This window comes from Diplotaxodon limnothrissa, linkage group LG1, assembly GCF_057381915.1.
Source record: "Diplotaxodon limnothrissa isolate DT_005_m linkage group LG1, D_limnothrissa_male_GT1.1, whole genome shotgun sequence".
In the NCBI taxonomy this organism is placed as follows: domain Eukaryota; kingdom Metazoa; phylum Chordata; class Actinopteri; order Cichliformes; family Cichlidae; genus Diplotaxodon; species Diplotaxodon limnothrissa.
In genome coordinates, this window is record NC_140596.1 from 13,466,555 (window position 1) to 13,490,452 (window position 23,898).

A 23,898-nucleotide genomic window follows, 5' to 3' on the forward strand; every position below is an offset into this window, starting at 1 on the left:
TGTTTGAAACAAGCTTTTTTTGCTCCATTCCCCTGCCCTTCAAGCCAACTTTCATCTGACTGGCTGCCCTTTGTAAATAAGAATTGAGCAGGTGGATGGAGCTTCTGTGTTCACAATGCACACAGCCAAGAAAAAAAAACAAAACAACAGAGTGTTTAGAGAAGCCTGAAACTAGAGTTTTGATGAAAATTCACCTACAGTAAATATATTTATATATGAATAACAGAAAATAAGGAAGAGCACATTAGGTTCTCTTTAAATCCACAGCAGCCTAAAGGTCACAAAAAGAAAATTCCCATATTGAAGGAGCAGAGCTCTTTTGTAAGTAAAAACTGTTTTCAGAGTCCTCCTCACCTCCTCTGGTTCAGCTGTGTGAGCAGCCAGTCGTCCCTGAACAGCGAGCTGGCTGTAGTCCACAGTCACCTGTGATGCCAGGGCTCCCAGCTCATCTGGACAAGTCACTGATTTGGTCATCTGATAAATGGAGGGAAAAAGAAATTCGGCACTAAATTTGGCACTAAAAAAACCCAGATTAACTTTTCTTCAACAAACTATCAAAAATCATTAACTCAGAAGGTACCAAAGTACCAAAGTGATCAAATGAGAGGACGAAAGTAGAGATGTGACAAATGGAGAACATTAAAATAAACGAGGGACTGCAGGTGGATAAATAATTTTAATCAGATCTTTGGATTCTCCCAGGTAGATAAAATCATTAAGTCTGTCTCACTTACTAACTACGCTATGAAATGCTGTGAAGTCAAAATCAATTTTTCTTTTATAAATGAGCTTGATTCGCTTCGATTTAACCGACTAGTCATCTCACAAAGATGGAGAATTAGGACCACACGACAGGACAATTTCTACTAACCGCAGATGGCTGATAAACTACAACATCAAACCGTGGATTATCAGAAAAAAGCTTGATTTCAGAATTGACATGTAAATCAAAGTATTTCGTTTATAATCAACAATAACCCAGTCGTAGGTCACAGGTGTACTTCAGGAACAAAAATCTTAAGAGTTATTTTGAGAGCTTACCATTTCCTGAGCAGTGACAGCAATGGCTTTAGAGTATTTCACCATACTGGTCTGGTAATCCACAAATGAGCCCTCAGGTTCGGGTGGTGTACCTTCATCCAGCTAAGGAAAAACACACACATCAACACACAGTTAAATTGCCACTGCATTTTTTCATTTTAGGCACGATCGGTTTGTCCTTCGCGAAAGGAACAAACATCTTCAAACGTGAAGGAAATCAATTTTTCAGCTCTTTAACTTGTAATGGCACGTTACATCTAATCTACCCTTCAATTATACCAATTTTGTCAGGTGTGCAGGCATCAGCAAACCGACATTAATGCAGCTTTCTATTCAGGGAAACCCTCTGTATGAATGATAAACACTCATTATGAATTATGCACTCTGTAATTACAGCTTTAAAACCGCATCAACCCCAAAAACATTTGATCATCAGCTTGCAGTTCAAACATTATACGTTTCTAGCATTTCTGCCAAATTAGACTACTTGTAATATCACGGAAAAGGCAGAGAAGACAAAAGAGATTCCAGAAAAACATGCTGGTACTGCAAGATAGCATAATACTGCAAGTGCATGATGTTTGCACCTCCTGCTGATAGAAATAATACGTTAAAATCTGCAGCCTCGACTAGGTGACTCAAAGTTAATCAGAAAAGCTGTTTAAATCGCCGCTGCTAAAAACCACAATGGAGGGTGACCATTACGCCAATGGGATTATTGGGGAGGATTATCCCCATTTAATCAACTGCACTGACTGACACGCAGACAAAACACGCACCTGCATGCTCAACATGTACTAAAAATGAACCATTTTCATAAATTATTCATGACATGCCACACAAAGTTGATGCAAAGATGCTGTTCCCTCTGGTGAAGCCACACTCCTGAGACGCTTCTTCACCTTTGCAATGCTCCTCACTCAGCACGGTAAGGAGAAATATAATTAGCTGATGCTAGCTGCTGCCTGTACTCGAGATAAAAGGCTTTTTCTTGGTTTTCAAGCCAATAGTTTCACTGTTAATTGGAAAGATAGGTCAAATTATCTGACTCCGAGTAAGAATGGCTGCGTTCACAGTCAATGTTCCTTTGCTTCAGTTGCTCGTGATTTGTATTAATATGTTAATCAGTGACTTTTAAATGACGCCTGGGAAACATTATGGTTGTAATCAAGATGTTACACAGAGCAACGGGAAGTCATGGGTCAAATGAACACAAGAAAAGAATAAAACTTTAATTAGATGCTGATTGCTCTGTAACATTTGCTTCCATAAGACAACTTCTGTTATGGCTATTAACTTTTAATCCATTTACCACATACTCAGTTTCTTTATAGCATTCTGGCTTCAGGTTTCCCACTACGCAGGTTTAAAAATGCATACTAAAATGGACTAACTGTGGAATAAAATATCAAGTTGCTGCATTTTTAGTTTTTAGTCTATGTTTAATTTTCCATGCCTGTTTTGGATGTTGGGAACAGGGTGGACAGCAGGTGGTTTTGCTCATTGTAAGATAATGTTGGATGATGTATTATCTGACTAGCAGCCATGCTGTCTTGCAACACAAATGAAGACAGAATAGAGCTGTCAATCACCACATAGTTGGTGATGAGCTGAAATAGATGATGGTGAAAAGCAGACAATCGCTGATGCGGACAAAGAGCTTAAAGGTGGAGGTTTGTTTGTTTTTTTAGAGCTGCAGTAATGTCTGTTATTTATGAACCAGAGAGTGCAATTAATTTAACCAAATAAAACTCTAAACATATCTTTAAATTGGTGTAGATGTTATTCTGTGGCTTCTGATCCAAATGACGACACACTGTAACCGGCTGCACTCACCTTGGCCATGGCATCTGCGATCGACTCCACCATTCCTCCCACCATTCCCACCTCACTGGCAGCTTCATTAAGTGTCACCATGATGTCATCAACCGCCTCCTTCATGAGCTGAGCTGCCTCTGCTATAGCATCATGGGTATGGGATGCCTGTGAAATGTGACATAGCACAAGCACATGTGAAATACACGCACCCCCATTTTCAGAGGTTTAAAAATGACCTTGTCAAACTAACCCATATATCAGGATATCAGGATTTATTTGCCTTTAGTAACATTTAGGTTTTTGCAATATGTATTTGGAACATTATCCATTTGCACTGAAATCGAGTCACTTCTGCAGCGTTTGGCTGAATCTGAGCAGAGAGTATAGCTCTGTACACTATAAACACTAGCAGCCATGACATACTAGTACCCATGCATGTCCATGTCATAACATCGCCTCTAGCGTGTTTGACAGATAATGTGGTATGCTTTGGATCATGAGATTTGTTGGATGTGGACTAGCATGAGGCGAGCGCCATTTGCCCATCATATTATGGCCAAATACTGCGTTTTTACCTGAGGTTATTCCTACAACTTATAGCTCTATGAATCTGAGCTTTTGTCACCCCACTTTTCCATCTGAGGAGCAGAGTAGGCTGTATTCTCTATGTCTGGTGCAGTGTTTCCTACCTATATTGACGATACTCAGTGTGATGAATTGTTGGTCTGCTTAGTTAATCCATCCAGAGGTAGATCTCCGTCTAAACAGAGGCTCTCCTACCGGATTATGGAGTCCATCTCCCTGGCATATGGTACAAAGGGACTCTCTTTTTTCCTCAAAGTGTGAAAGCACATTGCACCAGAGGAATGGCATCCTCATGGGGTCTTTTTACAGGTATTCCTGTGAATGATGTTTGTGCTGCAGTTACTTGATCATCACTGCACACTTTTGTTTGGTTCTATCATTTGGACCTGGCAGTCCCGTCAGTGGTTCATTGTGTCCTCTCGGCTGGATCTACCCTGCAGTCGGATGATGGTGGTCTGACTCTGGTTCAGCAGCTGCTTTGTGAGATGTATATATATTTGATACTATGTGTGTACAGAGTGAATTGCCTGAAAGGGTACAAACTGTTCTGTCCTCAACTTCTGTTCCCTGAAGGAGAGGAATTAGATACACCGCCATTGTGCAGCTGGGCTCGGTGAAGAGCGGCTATCAAAACTGAGGGATGACTGTGATAATAAGGGTGTATTATATGCAGGCAGGGCCTCACATATGTCACATATCGTTTGCATTAATGGCGTGAACAGAAGTGTCTTCAACCAGGAAGTGTTATATCTCATCCTATATGTGTTATATCTTCTTCAACCCCTTCAGGAAACAGATGTTACTGACATAACAGTTTGTTTCTTTCCTCCATTTGGTTTCATCTGTCCAAAGATTTTTCTTTTTTATTTAGAGATATACAAAATCTTGTCTCTGAGTGTAACCAGTGGTTTGCACTTTATTGTAAACCCTCTTTATTTCCATTCATTACAGTTTTTGAAGACAATTATGTGCTTACCAAGTGTTCAAGAATTGGTTAGATGCCGTGAAACTGTTTTACTTAACCATGGAAATAATTCTGTAATCAGACCTTTTTGTGCTGCCGAGCTGGTCAGTGTGCATTCATTATTTTAAAGAATTTAGCAGATTATTATTTCTTCTGGGATTATTTACTTATTTTGTTTTTTCCACCAAATATCTGTAATTCCAAAATGGTTAATGCAGAAATTTTGTAAAACCCTTTTAATTAAAGCTGAAAGTCTCCACTTTAATCGTATTTTGATCAACTGATTAAAACTGTGGTGGCACACAGGCCCGTCTCTCCCTCGTCACGCATGTGTGATACTCTTTTGCTCCCGTTGTTTGGGAGGAGTTAAAAAGGCCTAAATGGTGACACCCTTTGCTCCACCCTTTTGACACATCATTGTGTATCATAAGTGTGCAATAAATACAGTTAATTATACTTGTTGATGCACTGGAAAACTTAATGATGGAGATCATTTTCCAATATGTGTAAAGGAAGCGAAGGAGCACTTTAAACAAGGTGCATAAAGCATAAAATGGTCGTGCCTTTGGGTTTCCTCCACCCTCTTTGGCAGCATAGAGCATTTGCAGAGCCGACTCAGCCAGCGTCTTTGTTTGGTCCAGGAAAGTCATCTGCTGCTGGTGGTCCTTCAGCTTGGACGCCACACCCACGGAGGCCTTGATCAGTGGCTCAAAGTAGCCAGCCAACTGAGTCACCTGAGGTAAAAGAAAAGTTTTTAATGAGTCCAGAGAAACAGCACGAGTCAGCGATATGTAGGCTGAAGTGCTAAGTGTCACATTCACACGTGAAGAAGCACGGTTTCAGAAAATGAGCAGCTTCTCAAATTATTTCAAAATGGTACGGTCATATAAGTGTTAAACCTTTTATACATTTCACTTACTGGGCACAATTTCAGGCCATTAAGCAGACTATTTGGTGTGCAGACAGAATAAAAAAGGAATATGTTGCAGTAATAATCTTCTTTACAACACGTGAAGAAATGCTGATAAGTTTGCAAAGATGGACAGTGACACAGAGCATTCTAGTGGGAGGTGAAAGTTTACTCATATAAAAGTCAAACTAACCCTGCTGCTTGAACAATGCATCAACTTTTTGTTTCAAAAATCACTATTATTTAATGATAGATAATGCTGAGATAATTATAACAGCCCACAGCTAACCTAAACATATAGGCAACACTCCTGCCACTGAATCCTGCTGCTGACAAAGACAACTTTGTTGCTCCACAGTTGCAGTATAATAATAATTAAGGCACTGCCCTATATACCTTGTGTCCTAGTTGGGAAGCTTCGCCCCTGGCAGCAGTGGAAACGGGGTCAATTAAGTGGCCAATTTCCTGCACGGTGGACGTCAGTTGCTCTTGTAGTGCCTGAAGAGAGGAAATAAAAAGAAATTGGTTTTTGTGTTGCTTTTTATGGGAGACAGAGGTGCATTCAAAGAAGGCAGCTGGGACCTGCTAAAAAGCAGGAAACATAACAGAAGGATAACTGCCCTGAGCTACTCTGACTTTTAATATGCAAGCTTAAACTTTTTATTATTTAGCAGGTGCCAAAACTTCCCCATTAAAGCCAGTGTCAGGGTGTTAAACATAAGACTCACATTCTGCCCATACTGTGCTGAAGGACTACTGCAAGAAGAACTACTGCCATTCAAATGTTTTGTTACACTCAAAGACACAAAAGGAAAAGAAAGAAATAATCCCTAGTCTCTCTTGAATGGTCTGAGAGAAGGACAAGGACAGAAAACCTCATTAATACCACTAAAAATAGACTCAAAACCGACAGATTTAGCATACAAAAAAGTGGGAAAAGTGGAAGTGGGAAAAAAGAAAAGGCAAAAGGAGCAGATTAATATCTACGCAAGTAACAAAAAAACAAATGAAAACACAGACAAAGTTTGTGTCTGCAAAGATTCGGAGCCATCTTCCGATGGCCGCTTACCTCCAGTGAGATGTCGTCTCTGCTGGGTAAGTTCTGGCTGACAGCGGCCAGAGAGGCCTGCTCAATGTCCCGGATACATTTGTTAATGTTATCAATTGACGAATCGCACTCCCGCTGGCCTGGGGCCTTGTCCCTGCAAACAGGAGAGGAGAAAAAGGGAACCAGAAAGACAAAAATGAGTAATGAAGAAAGGAAAAGACCAGAAGAAGAAATGTTAACATTGGAATTATTAAAACACAGACACATTGCAGGATTTCTATCCCCCCCCCCCCCCCCCCCCCCCCTTTCTCTACTGGCTTCCTCGTCTCATTGATGCTCAGGTCACATCTGCCAAACTGTGGCCTGTAGGGTCTCGTCTCTGCATAGGGAGATCAAGCCAGGCAGCAAAATTAGCTTTGAAGCCTTTGATTTGTCTGTGGCTCCGGCCTCATGGGCAGATTAAGTTCGTTAAACATCCATTTCCATGCACGGTGGCACACCAAAAGTAAGACTAAAATAAAACCTCGTCTCTGTGCTTAATGAGGCTGACAAAGTTATGAGCCCGGCTGCTGCAGGATGCTATGTGTATTCTTTGGCCTGAAATATATCACTGAATTCTATTACACTCCCAGTACTGAATTTGCAGTCTAAAAAGGAAGATGGGCGATAAGGGCATCAGAACTGAAAGCGACGCTAAGCCGGCTACGCATGAATGCTAATGTGCAGATGTTCTGAGACGAATGAGAACCTTAACATTCAGTGTGTTTGGTCTCATGGAATTAGCCTCTCATGGGCATCAGTTTTGTTCTGATCAAGGTCAGGTACAAAACTGTGTGAAAGAGGAGATTAAAAATGTGAGCTGCACAAAACACAAGTGTACGTAACCCCAGGTTACAGCTTTTGGCTGCCCCCTCTCAAGGTGCTTTATACAGCAATACAAGCAGATAAAAAGGGAGCACAAACTGTGTTACGCACAATTCATCACTGCACGGAAATAGACTACAGTGGTGTTGAAGTGCGATAAATTATTAAACTGGTGATTTGGAGTCTTCCTGGGTTGAAAGGGTTTCACAATCCCTGCCAAATCATGATATTATTTTGTTTTTGTTTAAATTCTGCTGCCCTAGCTGTTTGCCCATTTTCAAACCTAAATCTGAACAGATGATGGCACCAACTTCATATTTATCTAACAGACATGAGCAGTATTGATCTCCTCACCTAACCATCAGCAACAAAGTGAATGTACCTATCACCCAAAATGTCAAAGTGTTCCTTAAACCTTTGCATAAACACTCCTGCTGTAGTTTGTCTTTTGCAAGTCTCACTGAATCATTGTTATCTAACCGGATGGCTGTGATGAGACTCTTGATGGAGTCGGAGACAGTACGAGAATGACCGGCCAGGACGGACCACGTGGGCGGGTCTTTTGGGTTGATAACCAATGAGCGTGCGGTTTTGAGCAGATGGGTGGAGCTATCAAGCATAGACCGTGCCGACTGGAGGATGGGCTCCTGTGCTGCAGAGCCCTAAAGAAAAAACAAACTCAATCTAAATTTTGCATAATTTTCCAAATTTTTCTTCAACCGGTAAACTGTAAAAACGCGCAACAGTCCTGCACTAATGTTAACAGAGCCACACCTCAGTGCTGATTTTAGCGGGCACGCTGGCAAACTCTGGGTTGGAAGCAAATGTTGTCAAGTTTTCAACAGCTTCAATTAGTGGAGCCGTGGCGACTCGACACCTGTTCCTGTTTTCCTCTGAGAAATCACCATCTAAAGCCTGGAAAGTGAGAGAATGGAATTTTAAAAAGGGTGTATGAAACAAATAGCATTAAAACTGACTGTATTAAAGTTATCAAAAGCAAGCGCTGAGAATAAATATTTTAAAAAAGACAGACATATGACATAAAAACAGGGATTCCTCCAGGTTATCACACAAGGAAAAGACAGAAATGTTATGTCTAAGCTAAGTTTATAGCTGTACAATGACAATCAGGTCACAGAGTCAAACTTTTGACAAGATAGAAACATACCTTAATTGTTTTGACCAAGTTGGCAGTGCTGTTGGCAACCTCCTTGGCAGACTGCACAAAGTGCCTCTTGGCAACAGGATTGGTTGTCTTAGAAGAAGCGAGACGACAGGCATTGCACAATGCCGAGGTGTGTTTAGCAACGATGGTGGCTGCTGAGAGAACCTGTAAAACAGTAAAATGGTCAATTGTCAGTGATACTGCAGGCATGGGCAATCTTACAACATAAATTCAGGACAGTATCTGTAGCGATAGATCAGATCAAAGCTGACTACTGGAAATACTAGATTTGATATAAGAGGCCCAAATGTACAGCAAATGTACAGTCTTATTATTTTTGTTTTGAACGTTTTCTGGAACTTTTGGCTTCATCAGACAGTCGCCGCAGAGATAAGAAGAAATGAGATGAAAGAAAGTAGGAGAATGCAGTTAAGGTCTGGTTAGCAGGGAATTGACTCAGGAACTCCCTGCAGACGCCCATGTGGTATGTATGCAGTTTTGTGCCATTTCCATTTATTTGAACTAAAAATCATTTACTAATAAAAGATTTTCATTAAAATCTCTGGTATAGACCGATGAGCTGAAATGTGACTTATGTGAGAGTGCTTAGGAAGTTGCATAATTAGACAAAAAGATGTTAATCTTCAACGCAGACAGTTGTTGATGGAAATAAAGGCAATAATAGAGCAAATATTAATATTAGACTTCCAGATCTGCAGGGAAAGCATCTGGCTACCAAACAGTTGGATGCTTCTGCACAGAATATTAAGCAATTCTGAGCAAACGGATAACCGTCTGCTTCAATAATTCTGTTTTCTAGAAATGCTATTCTGAACACATATCAGTCCAACACACTGGTCTGATAATGAATCATACTATAACATCTCTGCAGAACAGCGTAACCACAGTGCTATGTTGGCACTGTATATTACACTTTTATATAATTAACTGGCTTTGGTTGTATATGAGCAGAACAGTGGATATACCTGGGAGGGGCTGCTTTCTGGGTCAACAAGATTCTGACAGGCCATCTGGATTGCTTGGTTGGCTTTAGCAAACTGTATGGGATCCACCAAACCCTGGTGTCCCGCCTGACTGTTAGGGTCTGACACACCCACCAAGTAAGAAGCCTGTGGAAAAATAACACTCATCAAACAGCATTCCCCATAATCACCCCGACTGCTGTTTCTTTATTTGCCCAGGGAGCGTGACAATCGTTGCTCTAACACTCTGTACCTGTCCTGCGGCTTCAGTGAGGCCACACAGGGCTTTAGACGCTGATCCCACACAGTCTCCAAATGCAGACACATCCCCGGTTTTGCAGTTCTGAGAAATGCCAGCCATAGACTCTCCCAGGACCTGAACAGAGAGTCGGCAGAGAAGAAATGGTACGCTTAAGATGCCTAATTGGAAGTGTGCCGTGTGCTTTGTGTCTGTCTGCTTTAGTCAAAAGCCTACCTTCGAGTTCTCCATCACACTCTCGATACAGTCAAAGTAGGAGAGGTCACTGACCGGTTCATTAGGGTTGTCAAGCATTCCTCTGACAGCCTGGGAGATGAATAAAGGTTTTAAAGAAGCTTGAGAGGCTTTTATTTTCACTTTATTCTCATTAGTCAGTGCCAGAAAAGAGAGGCGTCTTATAATCCACAGCTTGTATTGAAACTCGCTGACACCATTGATGATTGCGAATGCTTGATCGCGAATGCTTGATCGCAAGGTGGAAAAGTTTTATTTACCTCCAACTCTCTCAGGGCATTGTCACACTCCTTCTGCCCTGGAGCCTGCTGTGTGCACAGAGTGATCAGCTGGTTGATGCTGTCAGTCACAGCTCTGGCATAGAGAAGAGGAACAAACATCACACTCCAGTCCACGAGAGCGTAAGGGAAACAGGCTTTTATTCTGTGCGCGTCGCTTTTGAAATGTGAGAATTATTTCTGCTTGTTTCTGTGTGCTAATAACACAGCTTATACACTCACCCTTGCAAATACCTACGTCTTTTTTGTTTGTGCAAGCTTATCAATTTCATCCCCTTATCTGATCGTCTCAACATTTTGTTTGCATCTCTCTTTTTGTTTGCTTTTAATTTTTTAAATGACCCGTTTTGGTTGGCAGCTGAAATTGGCCCCATTAAACCCATTAATGAGTATGTTATCATAGCAAGCAGATGTCTGAGTGCATTTTGCTGATAATGTGAAAATCATAACAAAGCCCACTTGCCTTGATAGACGCTTTTACCATATGCTCATTACCGAATGAGTAAAGTGGTAGTTTAAAAAACAGATCTAAACCAATAGCAATAAAATAGAATTATTATGTTCATAGCTTTGAACAGCTAATTATTTGCTGTTAGTCTTATTACCGAACCCTGGACCTTGAGCCTTATATCGACTCTTTGATCTTAAGATCTATCATGAGATACTACCAATCAAATCTGCTGTAAATATTAAAAATCATGGTTTGTGGGTGTGTGTAGGGGCCAGTTGTAGTACCTTGCTGCAGCAGCTAGCAGGTTCTTGGCGTTTGCTGCTGCTGGGTCCACAGACAGACTTTTAGCAGCCAACAGCAGTTTGCTAGAAGCCATGGAGATGTTCTTCAGGTTACCAATCACCTGCACCTGGTCGTCCTTTTTCTAGAATGACACACACACACAAGCGTGTGAAAATACATTTCAAAGGAGTCTGAAGTCTTTGTCTCTTTACTGGGATATCTGAGTTGTGATACGTGCTACTACTGTCTTAATATTGATGACCAGATGTTGGAATTGAGATACAAAACCAACCTGAGTGTGCCCAGCCATCTCGATGCCAGCATCCAGGAACTCATCAAAGTCTTGGCTGAACTTTCCAGAGGCCACAGCCAGCTGGCTGCTGGAGCCTCTGGAGGCGTGGACCACCTCGCCCGCTGACTGGTTTAGTTCAGCTGCTGTTTGGTTGAGCTCACTCTGGGCCTCCTGGAATGACTTTGAGGCGGGTGGGATCTGAAGGCAGCACAAAATAGAATGATTCAAGATGAAAGAAATTAAATTATTTGTAAGCGTCAGAGTAATATCTAACAGTTCCCCAATGCATTTACAGCAGGTGTATCAGCAATAATGATGTCACTTTAGTGCTAACCCTATAAACTGAAAACTGTCTGTAAACCAAAACATGTTCAGTCTTAAATTTGAAACTTGACAAATGTCTAAAAAGCAATAGAAATGTAAATCATGCCCCTTTCCTGACTTGCATGCTTAAATGAAATCAGGTTTACACTCCCGTCAGATGAACAACGCTGCTGAATGATTTAAAAGTGGTCACTAAAGAATGCTTGAAATGATATTTAAAAGGTCAGTCCTGCTCTTAACTTGTACGCGTCATTAATCACATATTTCTCGAGGTTGTTTCTTTTTTTCCCTCCCGCCGTGGGAACGGAAAGCAATCTGTGATGCCGATGTTGTGCCGGCAGAGCTCCGATGACTCACGGTTTCAATCAGTAGCTTCTTGCTGGCCTCTCCGATGCTCTTGAGAGCCATGTCCACATCCTTCTGGCCAGGTAGACAGTTAACGCAGTTGTTTAGGGAATGAGACACAGCCTTCGCCACCTGAAACACACAGCAAACTGGGTTAGGAGGGTGGGCACAGGTGGACAAGCTAATCTAGAAATCCAAACTCAAAACGTTAATGAGCATAGCAATTATCCCCAAAAAGTGCCAGTTGTCCATAAGGCTGAAAAGGTTTTTGTCAGATGTAGTGAGACTGTTCAGCTGTCACGCCTCTGAAAACAAACATTTTTCACTTCAAACTGCTGCACTTTTTAATAGACTTATGGAGCAGGCCATTATTTTTATTTTAAAGGGTCATTTATTGTATAGTTGATTAGTTTATAGAATTTTTTTATTACATTCATTTGTTGTACTACTTTTATTTGTATATTTTATTTAAGCCATTACTTATTTTCATAGACCTGAGTCTTAAGAAACTGTCTCATTCTGTCATGTTTCTTCATGGAAAATAACAGAATTTTTTTCCATCATAAATATCACATAGCGACCCCTGAAGCACACAACAACATGACATCTCAGTGAAGCAGTTCAAAGATAACAGAGAGGCTCGCACATCCAAAATTTATTTGTTTTACTAAACATTTCCAAAAGGTCTTAGATAACACTATTTGGTTATTCTAATATTCATTTTTCTCCATTGATACCACATCATTTATTCATTTTGAGTGGAAAACACCTGGGCAACGAGGTATAAATAATTAAAATACTTTGCAATAAATTGCCACCTGGTTTATTATAGAGCTACTTGCTAAATTTGACAGGTGTTCACTTGACTGCATCACCAAGCAGACGTAGATATCCTTCTAAACGTAAATATTCAACTAAACATATTAACCAAAAGAAAGAAAGGCTGATTAATAAATATATTAAACAAAAACAGAACCTGGTTTCATCTTTAAAAGTCACATCGTGTAAATTCACAACATATTCAGTAAGATCTATTATTAAACTTCCTGTTCAATTCCTCCGTGAGTCCCAGGGGAAAAATATTACTTTTAACAGTGTATTTCATTTAGTTCATGATTGTTCAGGAGTTTATTTTGATGACTTTACTTTTAAGGCACAGGTGCCATAATCTGAAAGGAAGCCGAGGGCTGCACCGAGCCTTCCTGCCATCTGCAGTGTTGGACTCCATAACCTCGAGCAATTCTGAACCATCTCACCTGTGCCAGTCTCTGCTGGCTCTCAGCGTCTCCGGGGGAAATCAGTGCCTGCTTAGCCTCATGTATGAGAAGCGCAGAGCCCTCCATAACGTCACGGGCCGAGTCCAACATGGCAGCCGCGCCCTTGGGCTCCGTGGTGGAAGCAGCAACGCCACGGGCTGCTTGGGCGAGTGTTTTTAGAGCCTGAGCTGTCTCTCTGGCTGCTATTCCTACACGCACGATGATCAGAGGTAAGAGAGAGTACAAATGTAACTGACACAGAGGCATCACAGTGCGTTATTAAAGCTATGACACTTTGTGACAAGACAGTGTTCACTGTCATCTTCGAGTCATAAAAATTTGTAATGGCATTTGTTAAAGGCACAAAAAGTAATTCTTCTGTCTCGAGAAATGTGAAGCAACAAGCAACAAGGTGCCATGAGGCTCTTTCCCCTCACAGACAGGAACCGACAATGAGAGTCTCATGAGAAATGTGACATCTCATCCACAACAAATTAGCTGGATAGGATAAAACAAATGGAATGAAGCCATATTATGGTTCGGATAACAAGATTACTCAAGGGGGAGGAAAAAGGAAAAACGGGTTCCAGGCGATGGGTGCATTTCTCCTCTGGTTCTTTGGGCTGTGCTCTAACCGAGGATACTGTTAAAGCTAATGAAATCACCAGCGAGCCTTGTGTGTGCTACATTCTGGAGAGCAAAGCAAGAGAAAATAGCACAGGATGAACTTGAGAAAGGTCAAGACAACTAGTGACCATAAATTCAGCTCATTAAGGTGCGACATCAAGCTGCGGGTCTAGTTGGTTTATAATAAAGAAGTAGGCCTTCTTGAGGCAATAGATGAAAGGTTGTATGTGGTTTCCTAAAACGATAAAGATTTCTTCCTCTTGCCTCGGTTTGACGGTTTTTTTACTAGAATGATGTCAGCAGTACCAACCTGTGTAGTGTTCATTTCCTTGTGCAGCACAGGTGAGCAGCTGAGCCATAGAGGATCCCACAGACTTGGAGGTGCTTCCCAGATCCTGAGCACACTTCTCCAGCTAGAGAAAGGGGGGGGGCTTTGTATTTTAGTAACTGAAAACAGAATATTAGTCTGCAAACTCGCTTCTGACATGCTCATGCACTGGCAGCATGAGCATGTCTTGAATCTAGTGCAGCTGAGTCCCGACTCTGCTTTATGGGGCTACAATGTTTCTTACTGATTCTCCAGGAAGTGGTTTTAGTTGGGCATTCACAGCAGTCATCTTGGCATCTTGTAGCTCACTTCTTAGGGTCTGGATGGCTGTAAGGGCAGAGTCTATCTCCATGGGGCCACAAGCTTCATGAGCCTAGAAACAAAAGCAAGTATATGGCATATGTCTATATGGCTTTTTGTCTGTTCCTATGAGGTCTAAAATTTGTATATGAACCACAAAGGTAAAATATTTTCTTGCACATGCGATCTGCATGTCCAAAATCCAGTCATTTTGTGAATACTATGCATGCAAGAATAAATTCCTACATGCACACATGGGAATGCAAGAATTCCCGTGCGTGTCTATGCTCTACCTTCTGTGCAGACGTCCTCAGCTCCGCCAGGCAGGTGGCCAGGTTCTTGGCACACTGACCCAGTTGCATGGCTGCAGCCTGATCAGTCACCGTGGGAACAGATGACTTGGCCGAGGTCACCATCTTACTGCCAGGCTGCAGAGAGAGAGAGATGTGGGGAAAAACCCCCCCAAAAAACATTAATTTAAATTTTAATAAAATTGTATTTATTTAAATCGTATAGGGCTCAACGGAACGCGTTCCCTTAGAGAATCAAGCAACCAGTGCACTGTGTAGTTCACAGACTTGTTGATATTTCTTCAAAGGGTATTATGTGGGGCTCTGAAACCCCAGTTAGGTATTTAACACATAATACCATCACACCAGCATTTCTGTAACCGCCCGCTAACACCAAAAAGAGGTTACCGGCCTATTTTTAACGTCCCCACATGACAGAAGCACTATTTATACTTTTAGCCTGGTTTCCAATGTAGGACTGAAGTTACCCAGTACGAGTGCGGGCACATAAACTTTTAACAATCCCCACACCAGCAAAACAGGCAAACCAAAAGATCATAAAGGGCTGCACCTGTAAGAAGTTCTGGCTGGCAATAATGAGGGCCAACTGTGCACTCAGGTCCTCCGGTTTGGCCTGACTGCCACGGACTCCCTGGACAAGCTGTGGGATGTGATCTGCAACTGCCTACACACACAAACATGGAGACACATTACCATAAAGATATGAAAGAAACATAGTATGAAGCACAAAGTTTCAATGCAGTTCACATTAAAAAAAAAAGAAGCCAAAACCACCAAAAATAAATGGCACCCTGCTGTTAGCAACATCCCTCACCTTACAACTCTGCACCAGCTGCTGGTGAGCAGCTGTGTTCTTGTTGGAGGCGGCGGCGTTTTGAGCAGCGGCGATTGTCTGTGTGGCTGCAGCTGCAGCTTGCTTGGCAGCATTCTGAGGAATAATGACAAGACCCACAAAAACGTCACATGTAGAATATGGTTTCGCAGTCACGGTGTCACACTCTCTTCACTCCTCTGCTTCTGGATGCTGAAATGGTAAATATGCTGCTAAATATGCAGCATAAAAGACTAATAATTAAGAGTGGGACTTGTGTTTCCATACATTTTCTTCCTATATTTAAAAAAAAAAAAAAAAAAAAGGCGTTATGTAAAAAGACTATGTACAAGGAAAGTGCATTTAAAAAATGAAATTAAATAAACAAAATCAGGTGAATTTTAGAAATCCTTCTGAACGAGCTCAACATTATTATTTGAGGCGATATTGAGTTGTGAGTCAAGCAACCTTAAGGCATACGAGCAACTTTCGATCCATTTCGATTGCACTTCTTTTCCCATTTCAGGCAAAAAGAAAGAAATAAACAAACTGAAGCAAATATTTAAAACCTGACATTTAAATGGTGAAAACAGCTTAGTAAACATCAAAATCTCATCTTCCCTAATCTTTGGTGCCTCATTTGAACTTTGTAGACGGTGACACAGTATCCTAATACTAATACAACTTTAGAGATGGTGACATTTAGAATTGGTGCTGGAGATAGCACGATATCACCTCTCAGGCTAAATTCAGGAAGAAATATCATCTGTCTGTGGTAGCTTATTCACTTGGGTCGATGTGCAACTGCTAATTTTGCTCTGCTGACCTCCAGTCTGTTGATCAGTTTCTTCTTGATGGCATTCTGAGCAGCAGCATTAGTGGCCACACGCAGCCCCTCTGCAGCCTCCCTCAGTCTCTGCTGCTGGTCTTCATTTTCTGGGTAGGCTGCTGCTCCCTGAGAACACACACACAGATAAGCCTATACATGACAGATAGGCAAGGCAGGAAGAAATAATCTTAGAACGTCCAGTCCCGAGAAATCTTTGAAAATGACTTTCCCACTGCTCAACCTGATGCAAACAATCATTTCTTTGTAGACGGCTAAATGTCAGGAGCTGTTGTTTATTCATATCAAGAAGCTTTTCCATCTTCCTGTTTATACATACAGCGGTACATGTTTACTGGGTACTCGCACCTTCCCGTCTCCTGCTGTTGGAGAGAAAGCTCAGCCTTCTGCCATTAAGTTAATTAATGGGGAGCATCACCTGCAGCTACACAGAGAGGAAGGTGTGCATGACAACACATGTCATTAAAGAAATATTTAACCTCACTGATGCTACTGGCAGAAGTCACTGCAACCCAATATATCACGAGCACACAGACAAAAACAAAACTAATTTTGTGCTCCAAGAGCATTAATCAGAGTTAAAATGTTGTTAGTAACCGGTTTCGAGTCGGTGCAGTTTGCAGCTGTCATCAGCCTGTTGGCAACTGCTGACACCATTTAAATAGAGCAGACAATTTGCATAATTATTAGAAAGTGATGTTTTCCACAGGGTGTAACAACACTTTGCAAGAAAGAATTCATCCTGGGGAACTAGTCTTTAAAATCCGAGATTGTTTAATAGCAGCATGGTACGCGAGTTTCAGCAAGTCAACAGTGCTCAAGCATCAGCATTGATTTTACAATTTGGAGCAAAAGAAATAAGCTAAATATGCTAAACCCGTTACCAAGGCAATGGTTGGCTAAGGTCTCAGCTTCCATTCACACGGATAAACATACAGCTGTGATGGTGATAAGTCTGGCATCAGACTCTACCAACCAGCTGGAGGGCATCATTTAATTTTCATGGTGGGAGTTGAGAGTTATTAATATCAGCGTGAGATTCTGTTGAAAGATAACGGGACCGATGTCGAAAGATAGAAGATAAATAATTTGGATAGAAGACGATGAGATAAGAGGCAAAGCTAAGCCTGACCTCAAAAGTCTGGGGAGAATCAATTTTGATGTCCAGGCAATTTTAATGTTGCTTTCATAAAAAAGTTATGAAGTAATAAGTAGATGAGAGAAAACTAAACAATATATTGCTTCAGACCAATTCTGTGAATTTTACACTTTAGTTGATTATTGTTTCTGTACTTCAAAGTAATTCCTAATCTCAACTATTGCTGTTTACCAGAGGAAGGTTTAAGGGAGCAGGATTTTCTTCATTTCATTTCAAAGTATAATTTGTTACTCAGTGAGCTCCAAAACTGCCTGAATGTTAGAAATTTTAGCAATATAAAAGTCACTATTCACACAACTCCAAGTGTCTATAAATCAACTAAACAAGGCCTAGATTTTTAATGTGTAATTTCAAAGTATTTAAAATAAAATAACTCTAACACACAAACTCTACAAGTACAAAAGAATGAGCAGTGTCACTAAACCACCAACGCTAATTCACAACATTAACCAACAACAATTCAATATGCAGCTTAACAAGAAGACTGACCCTGTAGATGTTGACTTTGAGAAAAGCATCCTAGAAATAAGGATCAAGAGGGGCTTTTTTTCTTTTTAAATTGAAAAAGTTTTTAAGGTCATCTTTTATTAAAGAATTAGAACCGTGCCAACAAGACCAAGCAGAATAACCTCTCTCCCCTTTGTGTGAACACACACACCTACCTCCCCTCTTGGGGTCTCTGGTTCTGCTTCTTTCCCCTCTGCTGTCACTATAAAGGTCATTTTATACATACCGGAGAAGCAAAGCCAAGCCCACTGGATCTTTACACAATCTTAAAAATGCCATTACTGAGATTAAAATGAAATCTTTAGCTCAGTTCAGTCTTTTTGGGGACAGAATAGGTATCAAAGCCAAATTCCAAAAAAGATAAACAGGCATGTTTTTGAAATTTTAGCCTAAGGAGAATTGGAAGGTTGCTGGTTCGATACCTGGCTGCTCCACTCTGCATACTAAAGGGGCAAGATGATGAACCCTGAGTTGCCACTGATCCCTTGATCGCAGAGTGATTATTAGATGGAAAGCACTTAGATGCAAAAAAAAGTGCTGTGCATAGGATAAAGTGTTTTGATTGCTCAAGTCGACTAAAAAAAAGTCCATTCACCATTTAATAAATATGATTCTTACCTTTGCTGCCTCCACCATCCTTGCTGTGGCATCAGCCAACAATTTAGCAGCTGCCAGCAACTTCTTAGAATTGTCGACGTCGACCTCGGCTTCTGCATCGGACCTCATGGCATTCACCAAATCGGAGGTGGCCTGAGCCAAGACTCGAGCCTGACGCACCATCTCTCCTGAGAAACGCAGCGACGGATTAAAGAGGAGAGATGAGGGGAAACAGAGACATGGGTAAATGTAGAAGTCATACTAATGACAGGCTCCTTTAATCCCTCCTCGTGGAGTGGTTTTCTCAATGAATGGATTAAAATTATGTCAGTGAATGTTTCCCACTAATGTGATGTATAACCCTACAAATTATGAACAAGAGGTATTTTAAACACCAAGATGTACAACCATGCACTAGCAAAAGCAAAAAAAAGCAAAAATGGTTCAACAAAGTATGAAATTCTGGCTTAGGAGGAATAAAATAACACAAAAAAATAATACTGGCTTTGGAATTTTGTTCAATTTCAGGAGCCCAGTGATGGACTAAGGATCTATACAGGGTGTACACAGCCTCTCCCAATGTCAGCTGGGACAGAATCGAGTCCCTTCCCAAAAAAGACCGGGTGGTTGCTTGTTTTTAAGAAACCTGTACTGGGTACTTTTAGATCTCTTTACTGCAAATGCTTCCAAGTTTACCGAATAATGAACAATTTGGATAACAGCATTTAAAATTTCTTTAACCACTTGCAATATTAGTCAAACCCTTTTCAACAACTGCTTTCTTTTGTACTGATTAGTGATAACGATGCAATAATGTTCCCATGCTGGCAAACCCTAGCGGAGCAGATAAACATTTTAACAAGACAGTATTGATTTTTAAATTTGAAATATTTTAATTTTCTATCAGTAAGACAACATAAAAGATCCCCTTCAGACATTTAAGCTTATATAAAATTTACACTGCTTTGAGCAATCTTTTTGTTTCTGTGGTTTTGCCACAAAAAAGCTCAATTAACTAAAAGGCAGAAATCTTTACAAAGATTCAAGTTTCACTAATACAAGCACGACTCCAGCTACATTATTAAAAGAGATGCATATGAGGTATAAGCACTGCGATGAGTGAACATCAGCTTTTAAACAACATGTGATATTAGAAATCCTGCTTGCAGGTACACATGTTTTCAGGTGAGCTCAGGGAAACGTTCAAAAGAATCAGATAAAATCCCTCTGGTGTCAAAGTGGAAAGAAAAAAGCCCAACAGATGTAACATTGATCAAAAGACCTTTTTTGATGGAAATTTTAAACCCAAGAAAGTATAAGGTAAGATACAGAATTTTTAAGCTTCCTTATTGTGCATTCACTTGTATTACCACGGTCTGAAGTAATAAATATGACTGAGGTGTAACAAGGGCCCTTTAAAAGAGAGCCTGGTGGGAGAGAAAGAAAATATACAAACATGTTTCACTCTGTGTGGGTGAAGAGTTGTATTCCTAATAAGATCTGGAGGACTTTATATCTCCCTTGTGACACACAAAGAAACCAGTGAATGTAAATATTACTAGCACATTTCAAACTTTCCTAGACTAAGACTAAGATTACAGACTAAAATAGGGCTGTGCGATAAGACTATAATCTCATATCCCGATATTAAGACACCTATCGTCCGATAACGATATAAATCACAAAAGTGTAACATTTTCTGTAAATTCTGTGAATCTCCGGCAGCTCGACTTGCGGGAAGTGTTTCCAGCTGGGCGTCATGTACCTGGAGTCGAGTGTTTTAACCGATGCATGAAACGATACATTTTTAGACATAAGTTGTAACAGCCGCCGTTTGCTTTGTGAGTATTTATTACACGGCGTGCTGCGGGGGAAAGCCTGTTCTAACGTTTGAGTCTAAGGTTTATTTTTTAGCACCTGACCGCTCTTTTTTGCTTCTCATCCGTAAACACTCGTCATCTTTCACGTGATTCAGTTTATTTTGAAAAGTCTCAACAGGATCTTGAGCTTTATTGTGAAAGGTTCATGTGGAACAAGCGGACACGCGGTGGTTTTACCGTCGTTGTTGCTAACGACAGCACATAAAAACAAACGCTTGTCTGTCTGTAGTGTGGTTATATTAAATCTAAGAGAAAGAGAGAACTTTAAGAAATTAATATAACCACTACAGTGACCATCAAAATAATGAAAAAATATTGCCCTAAACAGTTTATTTTGCGACACCACGAAACAAACGATAGCGTAAAATGAAACGATAGACGTTTTTATGTCTGTGAAGGTTCTCAGTCATCCAGGTCATCGTAGTCAAAAGAGTTTGTCAAGCTCTTTTGTCTATCGTCAAAAGCTCTTTTGACGATAGACGTTTTTATATCGTCATATCGAACAGCCCTAGACTAAAATATTTAAAAAATAAAAAATGATGAAAGAAATTATTGTTTATAATCTATGTGCCAAAGACACACACCCTAAAAGCTACTTTACGATAAGCCTCTGTAATTCATGTGACTGTCTAAGGTGATCCTTCAACCTGACACTACTGACAGAGCGACTCTTTTAATGCTCTTCACACTTTATCTTTTTTATACTGGGTGTGACATAACATAACATACCGTCTTTGACAACCAGTTCAAAGGCGGCGTTTTCTGTCGTTCTTCTTTTATTTAGCTCTCAGAAGAATAAACAGCAATTTCTACTGTAAGGCCAATCACTTTGTCAGAGCTGACCTCTAGGCCCTGACATTCTCAGTGCATCTATATCCATCTATTGGTCTTTCTCTACTGTCAGGCTTGTTAAAATCACTGTCAGCTTTTCTCTGTGGACTCACAACGCCTGACAGGAGTCCATTCAAACCCAGCATCACATCAGTCTGTCAGAGGAGAAGACAGGAAGAGGCACAGATACACAAAAGCATCTACTCAGGGACTGCAAGCCTTAGAGATGTGGTAAGCCAGTTTTTTTTTTTTAAAGAAAAATGCACCTACTGGCACTGTTTTAATGTATTTGTCTATTTAAACTCAAACTTCTTAGAATAACAGGTTGAGTTTCACATTTTTAGCTCTAGAGTAGGCTGTGGTAACTATTTATATACTTATGGCTGGTTCTTTGGAGGATGCTTCAGGCCGATTCAGCTCTCATGGGTTAAAAGTGTTGATAAGTCAACGCTGACACTTGATTTCACTTGGACAGCTTAGATGGCACTTATCAGCTAGTAGCTGTGAGCTTTGCCTACAAGCCAATGAATGTGTTTTAGTCATTGTTTCATTTCTTCGTGTTCATTTTTCCCCCTTCTCCAGATTATCAGCAATTACTTTCATAATACTTCTAAATTTGGATGATGGAAACAGGTCATCAGCAAGACAAAGACACATAACATGTTTACTTTATAACTGTCTCCGTTTTAGCATATTAGCATGCTGAGTTTTCTAAATGAGCACTTGACCCAGAGTTGAAGATGATCTGGTCGCCCCACCAGTTCATCTGCCTCCATCCTCTTTTGTCACATCAGTCATGAATTTTTTTTGTGGTCTTTCTCTTTTCCTCGTGCCCAACAGCTCCATCTTCAATATCCTTTGTCCATTGTATCTGCACATGTCCAAACTGTCTCATGTCTTCAAACCGCTAAACCTGCACCGTCTCTCTGATGTCCCCGTTTCTAATCCTGTCCATCCTGGTCAATCGCAACAACAATCTCAGCATCCACAAATCTGCCTCCTTTTTTTTGTTTAAATCAGTGTCACTGTCTCCAAACCATCATAGCAGGTCTCACTACCACCTTGTAAACCTTCACCTGTCACAAATTACCCATGACGCTCACACTGTCCATTGCTTAGGATGACTGACCCCAGGTATTTAACTTGCTTCTTCACCTGTCCACTTGCCTCTCTTTCACACACTGGCTCTTACAGACTTTAATTCCTCTTCTATCTAGAGCATACTTGCACCTGCTTCCTACTCTTACTACAGAGCACAATGTCACCTGTGAGCATCCGAGTCCATGGAGACTCCTGCCTGCCCTCATCTGTCAACCTGCTCATCACCATCACAAACAAGAAGGGGCTCAGAGCTGATCCCTGATGTAATCTCACCACCACCTTGGACCCATCTGTCACGTCTAGCACATACCTCATCACTGTCTCACTGCCTCCTCATACATGCCCTACACCACACTCATATACAGCACTTGTCCGTCACTCCTGTCGTCCTCATACAATACCACCCTTCCTGACTTCAAGTGAGGAAGGGTGGCACTGTACATGCACTGAATGCACAGCATATTTCAGATTTTAGAGTACTAGAAAATTCTCCTCAATTGGACTCACCAGCATCTCCCATTGAGCTGAAAATACTCTCAGTGACAGTCATAATGGTGTCCGTTGCCTGGTCATAGCGCCCAATCGGTTCTCCCCTTGAGGTGTACTGACGAACGTGTTGCAGGAGATCTCCTAAAGCCTGGCTAACCACGCTGGCTGCTGCACTCACCTTTAACACAAGAGATTCATTGTTTATTATTCCACCAGGCAGCAAAAGGTTTAGCGCAATGTTGATCTAAACTAAACCAAACTAACCTGCTTGAGAAGTTCGCCATCTTCTGTGGCTGAAAGGCAGGCCTGGACGCAGCTTTCCACCGAGCGGTCGACAAGCTTTCCAGCTTCAATTAACTGCTCTTGGCAAACTGGAGAACTGATAGTTGGGCTTACCACCTACGTCAACATAAAGATGAAAAAGAATATATATAATTACCTCTTTTGTGTGAGAAATGTAACACAAAAACATTTTTTTTTAAATAAAAAGGCCTCAAATCCAAACAGGAACCTGGAATAAATGAACCACTTTAACACTCTTTCATCATTAATTAAACAAAAAACCAAAGAACAGAGAAAACATAAATTTAAAAGGACTTCAGCATATGGCTGTCATCACGCTGATATGAACAGAGGTGAGGATTGGCTTTGTAAATGCAACTATTCAGATTAGGAGCCGGCAGGGCATTTAAACTAATTAGAGACATGTGGGCTGTACAATTACAGATGCACAAATATGATGAGGGCACAGGGTATTTATCAGTGCCTTAGCGTATACTGATTTTTTTTCCCCCACTATAAAAATGGAAGTTTGCGCTGCAGAAAAAAATGATAGGAGATTCTAATATTTGAGGAAATCATTTAGTTTTTATTAAATCTACAACACGGTTTTGTGATTATATCGCAAAGAGGAAACCAAATGCAGTCTTTCCCAAGTGTTTTTCTTGTAAAATTGTAAGTGTAATATTCACATCCAAGACAAAATAAACGCCAAGAAAATCCCCATTATTC

General features: G+C 40.8%; 1 protein-coding gene across 2 annotated transcripts in view; it reads right to left on the bottom strand.

Annotated features, from left to right (window-relative positions):
• LOC146639510 (talin-2) overlaps window positions 1-23,898 on the bottom strand; it is a 99,701-nt gene that overhangs the window by 13,467 nt on the left and 62,336 nt on the right. For both annotated transcript variants that reach the window (XM_085367224.1, XM_085367306.1), the window contains exons 20-45: window positions 23,152-23,286; window positions 22,906-23,065; window positions 18,608-18,774; window positions 16,303-16,431; window positions 15,480-15,593; window positions 15,216-15,329; window positions 14,648-14,782; window positions 14,299-14,427; window positions 14,037-14,139; window positions 13,100-13,308; window positions 11,856-11,975; window positions 11,175-11,372; window positions 10,885-11,024; window positions 10,132-10,225; window positions 9,854-9,943; window positions 9,632-9,754; window positions 9,382-9,525; window positions 8,399-8,560; window positions 8,005-8,145; window positions 7,711-7,892; window positions 6,388-6,520; window positions 5,715-5,816; window positions 4,972-5,142; window positions 2,878-3,024; window positions 1,042-1,143; window positions 355-474 (exon numbers count right to left, since the gene is read on the bottom strand). In XM_085367224.1, the coding sequence (XP_085223350.1) occupies window positions 355-474; window positions 1,042-1,143; window positions 2,878-3,024; window positions 4,972-5,142; window positions 5,715-5,816; window positions 6,388-6,520; window positions 7,711-7,892; window positions 8,005-8,145; window positions 8,399-8,560; window positions 9,382-9,525; window positions 9,632-9,754; window positions 9,854-9,943; window positions 10,132-10,225; window positions 10,885-11,024; window positions 11,175-11,372; window positions 11,856-11,975; window positions 13,100-13,308; window positions 14,037-14,139; window positions 14,299-14,427; window positions 14,648-14,782; window positions 15,216-15,329; window positions 15,480-15,593; window positions 16,303-16,431; window positions 18,608-18,774; window positions 22,906-23,065; window positions 23,152-23,286 (3,564 nt within the window). The remainder of the gene's footprint in view (window positions 1-354; window positions 475-1,041; window positions 1,144-2,877; window positions 3,025-4,971; window positions 5,143-5,714; window positions 5,817-6,387; window positions 6,521-7,710; window positions 7,893-8,004; window positions 8,146-8,398; window positions 8,561-9,381; window positions 9,526-9,631; window positions 9,755-9,853; window positions 9,944-10,131; window positions 10,226-10,884; window positions 11,025-11,174; window positions 11,373-11,855; window positions 11,976-13,099; window positions 13,309-14,036; window positions 14,140-14,298; window positions 14,428-14,647; window positions 14,783-15,215; window positions 15,330-15,479; window positions 15,594-16,302; window positions 16,432-18,607; window positions 18,775-22,905; window positions 23,066-23,151; window positions 23,287-23,898) is intronic.